At 44.9% G+C, this 12,248-nt stretch overlaps 1 protein-coding gene across 1 annotated transcript in view; it reads right to left on the reverse strand.

The window, feature by feature from the left end:
- The window catches only part of LOC135523408 (syntaxin-binding protein 4-like), a 90,045-nt gene that overhangs the window by 13,171 nt on the left and 64,626 nt on the right, over positions 1 to 12,248 (reverse strand). Inside the window, exons 17-19 of the mRNA XM_064950058.1 lie at positions 11,411 to 11,596; positions 1,379 to 1,495; positions 748 to 797 (exon numbers count right to left, since the gene is read on the reverse strand). Coding sequence (XP_064806130.1) covers positions 748 to 797; positions 1,379 to 1,495; positions 11,411 to 11,596 — 353 coding nt within the window. The remainder of the gene's footprint in view (positions 1 to 747; positions 798 to 1,378; positions 1,496 to 11,410; positions 11,597 to 12,248) is intronic.

Genomic DNA, 12,248 nt, shown 5'->3' on the forward strand with positions numbered 1-12,248 from the left:
CACAGCCACACACACACAGGAGTAGGCACACAGACACACACAGGAGTAGGCACACAGACACACACAGGAATAGGCACACAGACACACACAGGAGTAGGCACGCACACACACACAGGAGTAGGCACACAGACACACACAGGAATAGGCACACAGACACACACAGGAGTAGGCACACAGAAACACACAGGAGTAGGCACACAGACACACACACACACGGATAGATGAAGACACGCATACACACAAAGGAAAGCTGCAGGAGATCTTAGAGATTGGAATTTGTTAGAGACTGCTAGACACACACACACTCACTCACTCACTCCCGCACACACACGCGAAGGGAAGTTACAGGAGGTCTTACATACATACGGGGTCTTTATAGACACACAGTTTAGTAAAACTGATGGGATTATACAGAATAACATACTGTCTCATTAACTGAAAAGGTTCAGGAAAAATGGTCTGTTAAAAAAAAAAAAGCTTTTATGCTTGTCTTTACAATTAGGAGTGTATAGACTTGGTCAGAGATCTGCTGTCTGCCAACTGTTGCTACTAGCAACAAGTTAAATGTCGTCTTTTTGTGCATCCCTCGCTGCAATCTAATGTCACCATAACCCATTAACGGTTTCCTGTCTACAATGAATGAATGAGATGCTCAGAAAGACAGCCGGCTTTTGAAAGGGAAAGGACGGAGGCAGACGTTTTATTAATATTCACTCTGTTCCTACTGAGCACCATAAACGTTCTTACCTGAAGCTCTTCACAGGTCCTTGATTTTCAATGAGGAAGTCTTGGACATTCTGACCGGGAAGGAATGACAAGATTAGTATTATTTGTGAGTTGACAGCTGTCTCCAATACTCTATTTCCTATATGGTGTGCTACTTTTGACAAGGGCCCATACATAGGGCCCATACATAGGGCCCATGCATAGGGCCCATGCATAAGGCCCATGCATAAGGCCCATATATAGGGCCCATACATAGGGCCCAAGCATAGGGCCCAAGCATAGGGCCCAAGCATAGGGCCCAAACATGGCTCTTGTCAAAATTAGGGCACTATAAAGAGAATAGGGTGCCATTTGGGACACATCCGATGAGACCACATTTCTGAACACCACAAGCCTATTTATCAGTTCTGGGAATAAATACTATTTAAGATATTTCAATGACTTTCACATACATTTCGAAGTAAGTACTTGATATTTTTTATTTTGATATTTATTTCCAAATACAGTTGGAAATTATTGGTATGTATTTAAAAATACTCAAATACACAGACACATTTTCTTTTTCAAATAAAAAATAGAGCATTCTTAGATGTCATTTTTTAAATGTGAAGACTGTGCAAAGGGGTGTGTAAACTTTCACTAGGCACTGTACCTCCACGAAGTTGAGCAGTTTACCCACGGACACCTCCAAACCCTTTTTGGCCTCCTCGTTCTTCCTTAGTTGACACTCCAGAACGGCCACTCTCTTCTTCAGTTCCTCTGTCTCATCCTATCAGAACGGACAACAACACAGAGATCAGGTCATCAGCTTGGAATTTACTGAATGGCCTACATCTGGATGAGTTTTCAAGTTGAAAGATTGGCTGTATTTTCAGTAGGGCTGTCATAGCTACTCAGTTAACTTTTTGTATTTTAGTGCACAATTCTTTTTTTTTTATCGTGACTAATAATTTACCTGATTTTTCTAACTGTTACTTTGGACAAAATCAAGATGTCAATATTCTTGTAATGCTTTTTGTATAAAGAATCTTAAATTACAGCTCAATTTGAGCAAATTCTGAGTTTGCGATTAATCTTGATAAACCACAGCAAATCCTGTTATGAACACAATAAAAAATGTTTTTTTACAGCCCTAATTTTCAATAGTGACATTTTCAATAAAGTGACATTCATTGATGATAGTTTATTATTTTATAAACTATTGCAAACTAATCTATTGACTTTTCTGTCACTGCTGAAAGTGTGATACTACTTTGTTTGTTTATAAACACTTTTCCATTGACATACTATACTACTGTATGTACTCTGAGTGCCAAAAGAGTGACTGGTGATGTAATCACGGTCCAGGTACTGGTCGCTAGCCAGATCAGTACAAATAACCTGACAACTTTAAATGAACGTCACTGAGCTTCAACATTAATACATTAATGATGCAGCAGGAGCAGCTCTGGTCCTGAATAATACAAGTCAAATGCTGACCCACTTTTACTGGACAGGACAGAGAGAAAACCTGGAGTGGTTTCACATAGTACAGTAAGGAAGGGTGGGGAGTGACAGGAGTGACAGGGAGTGACAGGAGAGAAAGGAAAAGCAAGGAGGGGAGATGATGTTAAGAATGAGGGAGAAGTTTGAACTTATTTTACTCACACATGGAAGCAGGGAATCTTAGCAGGTAGAGGGGAAAACCAGGAGCTTTGCTTAGCACAGCACAGGGGCGGGGGAGGGACCTGGAAGATGGCGCCGACAGACATGGCAGCCCAGCATCCAGTTACTTTGCAGAATTTTTTTTTTTTTGTATGTACATTTTTACATTATAAGGCCAGAACTTTTTTTGTTATTACATACAGCCGGAAAAAAACTTTTAGATGTCAGAGCTACAGTAATTCACCAGCATTACGACCAGAAAAACAACTTTCCCGCATTTAATCTTTTGTTCGTACCCCCCAGATTATTGAACTTATCCCAGAGGCCGTTCCAAGACGCCACTGGCGGAAAAGAGGTATTGAGAATTGACTTGAAGTCCGACTCAGGAGGCGTACACACCATCCACAGCTTCCGAGTATTTTACTCGCTAATGTTCAGTCCTTGGACAATAAAGTACAAGAGCTCAGGGCGAGGATTTCCTTCCAGAGAGACATCAGGGACTGTAACATTCTCTGTTTCACGGAATCATGGCTCTCTCCGGATATACTCTCCCCGTCCATACAGCCAACTGGGTTCTCAGTACATCGCGCAGACAGGAATAAAGAACTCTCCGGGAAGAAGAAAGGCGAGAGTGTATGTTTCATGATTAACAACTCATGGTGTGATTGTGATAACGTACAGGAACTGAAGTCCTTTTGATCAGGCGACCTAGAATATCTCACAAACAAATATCGACCAAATTACCTCCCAAAAGAATTATCTTCAGTTATAGTCACAGCCGTGTATTTTCCCCTTCAAGTCGATACCACGACGGCCCTCAAGGAACTACATTGGACTTGTGCAAACTGGAAACCACTTATCCTGAGGCCGCATTTATTGTAGCTGAGGATTATAACGAAGCAAATGTGAGGAAAACGCTACCGAAGTTTTATTAACACATCGGTTGTAGTACTCATGCTACAAAAACTCTCGACCATTGTTACTCTCCCTTCCGGGATGGCTACAGGGCCCTCCCGTCAGCAAATCAGATCACGACTCCATTCTGCTTCTCCCTTGCTATAGGCAGAAACTCAAAAAGGAAGTACCCGTGCTAAGATCTATTCAATGCTGGTCTGACCAATCAGAATCCATGCTTCAAGATTGTTTTGATCACGCGGACTGGGATATGTTCCGGGTTGCCCCTGAGGATAACATTGACGTATACACGGACACGGTGACTGAGATCATTAAGGAAGTGCAGAGGGAATGTTGTTCCCACTGTGACTATTAAAACCTACCCAAACCAAAAACTGATGGCAGCATTCGCGCAAAACTGAAAGCGTAAACAACCTCATTTAACGACAAGGTGACTGGGCATTTGGTAGAATACAAACAATTCAATGGCTAAGGCACGAACAGTTGAAGTCGGAAGTTTACATACACCTTAGCCAAATACATTTAAACACAGTTTTTCATAATTCCCTGTTTTAGGTCAGTTAGGATGACTTTATTTTAAGAATGTGAAATCCCAGAATAATAGTTGAGAGAATGATTTGATTCAGCTTTTATTTCTTTCATCACATTCCCAGTGGGTCAGAAATTTACATACATTCAATTAGTATTTGGTAGCATTGCCTTTAAATTGGTTAACTTGGGTCAAATGTTTTGGGTAGCCTTCCACAAGCTTCCCACTATAAGTTGGGGGAATTTTGGCCCATTCCTCCTGACAGAGCTGGTGTAACTGAGTCAGGTTTGTAGGCCTCCTTGCTCGCACACGCTTTTTCAATTCTGCCCACAAATATTCTATAGGATTGAGGTCAGGGCTTTGAGATGGCCACTCCAATACCTTGACTTTGTTGTCCTTAAGCCATTTTGCCACAACTTTGGAAGTATGCTTGGGGGTCATTGTCCATTTGGAAGACCCATTTGCAACCAAGCTTTAGCTTCCGGACGGATGTCTTGATGTTGCTTCAATATATCCTCATGATGCCATCTATTTTGTGGAGTGCATCAGTCCCTCCTGCAGCAAAGCACCCCCACAACATGATTCTGCCACCCCCATGCTTCATGGTTGGAATGGTGTTCTTCGGCTTGCAAGCATCCCCCTTTTTCCTCCAAACATAACGATGGTCATTATGGCCAAACTGAAAGGCCGCTCATTTTTGTTTCATCAGAACAGAGGACATTTCTTCAAAAAGTACGATCTTGTGTGTCACCATGTGCAGCAGCAAACCGTAGTCTGGCTTTTTTATGGCTGTTTTGGAGCAGTGGCTTCTTCCTTGCTGAGAAGCCTTTCAGGTTATGTCGATATAGGACTCGTTCTATTGTGGATATAGATACGTTTGTACCAGTTTCCTCCAGCATCGTCACAAGGTCCTTTGCTGTTGTTCTGGGATTGATTTGCACTTTTCACACCAAAGTACGTTCATATCTAGGAGACAGAACGTTTCTACTTCCTGAGCGGTATGACAGCTGTGTGGTCCCATGGTGTTTATACTTGCGTACTATTGTTTGTACAGGTGAATGTGGTACCTTCAGGCGTTTGAAAATTGCTTCCAAGGATGAACCAGACTTGTGAAAGTCTACAAAAACAAATCTGAGGTGTTGGTTGATTTCTTTTGATTTTCCCTTGATGTCAAGCAAAGAGGCACTGAGTTTGAAGGTTGGCCTTTAAATACATCCACAGGTACACCTCAAATTGACACAAATGATGTCAATTAGCCTATCAGAAGCTTCTGAAGCCATGACATACTTTTCTGGAATTCTCCAAGCTGTTTAAAGGCACAGTAAACTTAGTGTATATAAACTTCTGATCCACTGAAATTGTGGTACCGTGAATTAGAGATGAAATAATCCGTCTGTAAACAATTGTTGGAAAAATTACTTATGTCATGTACAAAGTAGATGTCCTAACTGACTTGCCAAAACTATAGTTTGTTAACAAGAAATTTGTGGAGTGGTTGAAAAACTAGTTTTAATGACTCCAACCTAAGAGTATGGAAATTTCCGACTTCAACTGTGTGTGGCAGGGTCTACAGACAATCCCGGATTACAAAGGGAAAACCAGCTTCATCTTTTCAGACACTAATGTCTTGCTTCTGGACAAGCTTAACATCTTCCTTGCCCGCTTTGAGGACAACACATTCCCACCGTCATGGTCCGCTCCCAAGGACTGTGGGCTCTCGTTCTCCGTGGCCGACGTGAGTAAGACAGTTAAGTGTGTTAACCCTCACAAGACTACAGGTCTCGATGTTATCCCTAGCCGCGTCTTCAAAGCATGCACAGACCAGCTGGCTGGAGTGTTTACGGACATATTCAATCTCCCCCTATCTTAGTCTGAAGGCACCCACTTGCTTCAAGATGTCCACCCTTCTTCCTGTACCCAAGAAAGCAAAGGTAACTGAACTAAATGACTATCGACCCGTAGCACTCACTTCTATCATCATGAAGTGATTTGAGAGGCTAGTTAAGGATCATATCACCTCCACCTTACTTGACACCATAGATGCACCTCAATTTGCATACCGCCCGATAGATCCACAGATGATGCAATCGCCATTGCACCTCACACTGCCCTATCCCATCTGGACAAGAGGAATACACCATAGTACCCTCCAAGCTCATCATTAAGCTCAGGACCCTGGGTCTGAATCCCACCCTGTGCAACTGGGTCCTGGACTTCCTGATGGGCCGCCCCCAGGTGGTGAAGGTAGGAAACGACACCTCCACTACGCTGATCCTCAACACAGGGGCCCCACAAGAGTGTGTTCTCAGCCCCCTCCTCTACTCCCTGTTCATCCATGACTGCAAGGTCACACATGCTTCCAACTCAATCATCAAGTTTGCAGACGACACGACAGTAGTAGGTCTGATTACCAACAATGATGAGAGCCTACAGGGAGAAGTTGAAGGCCCTGGGAGAGTGGTGGCAGGAAAATAACCTCTCCCTCAACGTCAACAAAACAAAGGAGATGATCGTGGACTTCAGGAGACAGCAGAGCGAGCTAGCCCCTATCCACATCGACAGGACCGCAGTGGAGAAGGTGAAAAGCTTCAAGTTCCTCTGCGTACACATCACTGACAATATGAAATTGTCCACCCACACAGACAGTGTGGTGAAGAAGGTGCAACAGTGTCTTTTCAACCTTAGGAGGCTGAAGAAATCCGGCTTGGCCCATAAGACCCTCAAACTTTTACAGATGTACAATTGAGAGCATCCTGTTGGGCTGTATCAACACCTAGTACGACAACTGCACCGTCCACAACCGGAAGGGCTCTCCAGAGGATGGTGCAGTCTGCCCAAAGCATCACCGGGGCCACACTGCCTGCCCTCCAGGACCCCTACAGAACCCGATGTCACAGGAAGGTCAAAAAGATCATTAATGACATAAACCACACGAGCCACGGCCTGTTCACAACGCACAATCCAGAGGTCGAGGTCAGTACAGGTAAAGCTGTGACCGAGAGACTGAAAAGCAGCTTGTATCTCAAGCTCATCAGACTGTTAAATATCCATTACTAGCCAGCTACCACCTGGTTACTCAACCCTGCACCTTAGAGGCTGCTGCCCTATAAACATAGACATGGAATCACTGGTCACTTTAATAATGGAACACTAGTCACTTTAATAATGTTTACATACTGTTTTACGAATTTCAAGTATATACTGTACTCTACTGTATTTTAGTCAATGCCACTCAGACATTGCTTGTCCTAATATTTATATATTTCTTAATTCCATTATTTTACTTTTAGATGTGTGTATTGTTAGAACTACTGTATTGTTGGAGCCAGGAACACAGGCATTATGTGCATGTGACCAGTAACATTTTCTATTGATTTGATTTGGAGCGGACTTTACCTAGCAGCACTGGATAGGAACCTGGAGCGGACTTTACCTAGCAGCACTGGATAGGAACCTGGAGCGGACTTTACCTAGCAGCACTGGGGAGGGGAGGAACCTGGAGCGGACTTTACCTAGCAGCACTGGGTTAGGGGAGGAACCTGGAGCGGACTTTACCTAGCAGCACTGGGGAGGAACCTGGAGCGGACTTTACCTAGCAGCACTGGATAGGAACCTGGAGCGGACTTTACCTAGCAGCACTGGATAGGAACCTGGAGCGGACTTTACCTAGCAGCACTGGGTTAGGGGAGGAACCTGGAGCGGACTTTACCTAGCAGCACTGGGTTAGGGGAGGAACCTGGAGCGGACTTTACCTAGCAGCACTGGGTTAGGGGAGGAACCTGGAGCGGACTTGACCTAGCAGCACTGGGGAGGGGAGGAACCTGGAGCGGACTTGACCTAGCAGCACTGGGGAGGGGAGGAACCTGGAGCGGACTTTACCTAGCAGCACTGGGGAGGGGAGGAACCTGGAGCGGACTTTACCTAGCAGCACTGGGGAGGGGAGGAACCTGGAGCGGACTTTACCTAGCAGCACTGGGGAGGGACCTGGAGCGGACTTTACCTAGCAGCACTGGGGAGGGACCTGGAGCGGACTTTACCTAGCAGCACTGGGGAGGGGAGGAACCTGGAGCGGACTTTACCTAGCAGCACTGGGGAGGGGAGGAACCTGGAGCGGACTTTACCTAGCAGCACTGGGGAGGGGAGGAACCTGGAGCGGACTTTACCTAGCAGTACTGGGGAGGGGAGGAACCTGGAGCGGACTTTACGTAGCAGCACTGGGTTAGGGGAGGAACCTGGAGCGGACTTTACCTAGCAGCACTGGGTTAGGGGAGGAACCTGGAGCGGACTTTACGTAGCAGCACTGGGTTAGGGGAGGAACCTGGAGCGGACTTGACCTAGCAGCACTGGGGAGGGGAGGAACCTGGAGCGGACTTTACCTAGCAGCACTGGGTTAGGGGAGGAACCTGGAGCGGATAGGACAGTAGCTCGTGGGTCTGCGTACACACATCCGTACACACACATGCAGTCAGTTAGCCTGGTAAGCAAAACATTGTAGCGCCCTCTTTCTCAACAGCGAAGAGAAAAACGTTTTACAGTTCATTTCCTGCAATTCTACACATTTTGCCATGGGGCATTGCGTAAATGTTGCAGTTTTGGAACAAGTTGCACCTTGTGTGTTCTACTATTCTAACTCTCGACAGCAGTTTTTGGAAATGGATCTGCGGGCCTACAAAAGGGGAGCCGCGGGCCGCTTGTTCCTCATCCCTGCCTTAAACCAAGTTAATAATACGTGTGATTGAGGCGTTGCGGACATCTTGCTTCTGGACAAACTAAACACCTTCTTTGCCCACTTTGAGGATAACCCAGTGCCACCGACATATTGCGCTCCCAAGGACTGTGGGCTCTCGTTCTCCGTGGCCGCCGACGTCAGTAAGACATTGAAGCGTGTGATACATGTTAATGATACATGCGGTGGAGGAGTAGACTGTTATTCATTCCAACAGGGGAAGGTAGTGTAGTCTGTTAGCTCAGACTGGGCACAGGTTTAATAGGCCCCACACACGAACTGACGGACAGTGTAGTCTGTTACCTCAGACTGGGTTTATAGGCCCTGTAACACACTAAAAAAAGGAAAAGGAGAATAACATGAAAAGGAGAGAGAGAAGGAAAGACAGTACCAGAAGAGAGCAAAAAAAAAACATCTTCGCCAGGAGGTCATAGCAGTGTGTAGGGTATTGGTCCTGGTCTACAGTAGTGCACTACATGAACAATAATAGCAGTGTGTAGGGTATTGGCCCTGGTCGACAGTAGTGCACTACATGAACAATAATAGCAGTGTGTAGGGTATTGGCCCTGGTCTATAGTAGTGCACTACATGAACAATAATAGCAGTGTGTAGGGTATTGGCCCTGGTCTACAGTAGTGCACTACATGAACAATAATAGCAGTGTGTAGGGTATTGGCCCTGGTCGACAGTAGTGCACTACATGAACAATAATAGCAGTGTGTAGGGTATTGGCCCTGGTCTACAGTAGTGCACTACATGAACAATAATAGCAGTGTGTAGGGTATTGGCCCTGGTCTACAGTAGTGCACTACATGAACAATAATATCAGTGTGTAGGGTATTGGCCCTGGTCTACAGTAGTGCACTACATGAACAATACTAGCAGTGTGTAGGGTATTGGCCCTGGTCTACAGTAGTGCACTACATGAACAATAATAGCAGTGTGTAGGGTATTGGCTCTGGTCTACAGTAGTGCACTACATGAACAATAATAGCAGTGTGTAGGGTTTTGGCTCTGGTCTACAGTAGTGCACTACATGAACAATAATAGCAGTGTGTAGGGTTTTGGCTCTGGTCTACAGTAGTGCACTACATGAACAATAATAGCAGTGTGTAGGGTTTTGGCTCTGGTCTACAGTAGTGCACTACATGAACAATAATAGCAGTGTGTAGGGTATTGGCCCTGGTCTACAGTAGTGCACTACATGAACAATAATAGCAGTGTGTAGGGTATTGGCTCTGGTCTACAGTAGTGCACTACATGAACAATAATAGCAGTGTGTAGGGTATTGGCTCTGGTCTACAGTAGTGCACTACATGAACAATAATAGCACTGTGTAGGGTATTGGCCCTGGTCTACAGTAGTGCACTACATGAACAATAATAGCAGTGTGTAGGGTATTGGCCCTGGTCTACAGTAGTGCACTACATGAACAATAATAGCAGTGTGTAGGGTATTGGCCCTGGTCTACAGTAGTGCACTACATAAACAATAATAGCAGTGTGTAGGGTATTGGCCCTGGTCTACAGTAGTGCACTACATGAACAATAATAGCACTGTGTAGGGTATTGGCCCTGGTCTACAGTAGTGCACTACATGAACAATAATAGCAGTGTGTAGGGTATTGGCCCTGGTCTACAGTAGTGCACTACATGAACAATAATAGCACTGTGTAGGGTATTGGCCCTGGTCTACAGTAGTGCACTACATGAACAATAATAGCACTGTGTAGGGTATTGGCCCTGGTCTACAGTAGTGCACTACATGAACAATAATAGCAGTGTGTAGGGTATTGGCCCTGGTCTACAGTAGTGCACTACATGAACAATAATAGCAGTGTGTAGGGTATTGGCCCTGGTCTACAGTAGTGCACTACATGAACAATAATAGCAGTGTGTAGGGTATTGGCCCTGGTCTACAGTAGTGCACTACATGAACAATAATAGCAGTGTGTAGGGTATTGGCTCTGGTCTACAGTAGTGCACTACATTAACAATAATAGCAGTGTGTAGGGTATTGGCTCTGGTCTACAGTAGTGCACTACTTGAACAATACTAGCAGTGTGTAGGGTATTGGCTCTGGTCTACAGTAGTGCACTACATGAACAATAATAGCAGTGTGTAGGGTATTGGCCCTGGTCTACAGTAGTGCACTACATGAACAATAATAGCAGTGTGTAGGGTATTGGCCCTGGTCTACAGTAGTGCACTACATGAACAATAATAGCAGTGTGTAGGGTATTGGCTCTGGTCTACAGTAGTGCACTACATTAACAATAATAGCAGTGTGTAGGGTATTGGCCCTGGTCTACAGTAGTGCACTACATGAACAATAATAGCAGTGTGTAGGGTATTGGCCCTGGTCTACAGTAGTGCACTACATGAACAATAATAGCAGTGTGTAGGGTATTGGCTCTGGTCTACAGTAGTGCACTACATGAACAATACTAGCAGTGTGTAGGGTATTGGTCCTGGTCTACAGTAGTGCACTACTTGAACAATACTAGCAGTGTGTAGGGTATTGGCTCTGGTCTACAGTAGTGCACTACATGAACAATACTAGCAGTGTGTAGGGTATTGGTCCTGGTCTACAGTAGTGCACTACATGAACAATAATAGCAGTGTGTAGGGTATTGGTCCTGGTCTACAGTAGTGCACTACATGAACAATAATAGCAGTGTGTATGGTATTGGCTCTGGTCTACAGTAGTGCACTACATGAACAATAATAGCAGTGTGTAGGGTATTGGCTCTGGTCAAAAGTAGTGCACTACATGAACAATAATAGCAGTGTGCAGGGTATTGGCCCTGGTCAAAAGTAGTGCACTGCTGTATGTAGAGAATAAAGGGTATGAGACTCAGTCTGTGTTACCTGCACCTGGCTGGACTGGCCGGGCTGCTCTGTCCTCTGGGTCTGGAGCTCCGCTATCTCCGCCTCCAGGAGATGGATCACCTCCTCATAATCAATCTCCATCCCTCTGGCCTGCTTCTGGGCCGCCTCAGACAGGTGGATCCTGCTCCGCAGTGCACGGCTCTCCTCCACTCCAGACTTGACCTCCTACCATCGACAGGAGAGGACAGTTAAACAGGAGCAGGGGTACAGTAGTTCCGGGAGGTGGGCTTGTTGCTTTGAGTCCAGAGTGGACCAACTTAAACTTAAATCATATGTTTGACATCTTAAATGATCGTGGGCCCAGGTTACATGAAAAACCACATTGATATGGTCTTATAACCAATACCAGAGCGAGTGTTATGTCTCGTAAAATCCCAAGAGTAAACAGTACTGCGAGGAGCACGTTTTCCATACAGGCATTTGTATATGGACTAGCCTTCCCTTGGAGATCAAGCAAATAAAAATAGCTTTAAAAAGCAGGCATAGTTTTTCATTTAGACAAGGTTGTCTGAGTAAGAGAAACCACTCCACTGCCCCTTGTGCCCCTACTGCTGGCCAGGTGTATTTATTTAAAGGATCGGTGTGATGTGCAATTAATAGATTGTTTTAATGTGAAATGAATGTGGTTGGTTTTTAAGGTTCGGGAGAAGTGCTGTGAATAGTGACACTTTTCAGGATGTCTATATAAATGAATGTATTTATGGTTGTTCGTAATTTTGTCTTCTATTTTAATCATTATATGTGTTATTGTTTTTACCATCGAGAACACCTTTAGAAACAAACGTTTGAATTAATACTTTCAAGTGATATCCTCTGG

This window comes from Oncorhynchus masou, chromosome 31 (assembly GCF_036934945.1).
Source record: "Oncorhynchus masou masou isolate Uvic2021 chromosome 31, UVic_Omas_1.1, whole genome shotgun sequence".
Taxonomy (NCBI): domain Eukaryota; kingdom Metazoa; phylum Chordata; class Actinopteri; order Salmoniformes; family Salmonidae; genus Oncorhynchus; species Oncorhynchus masou.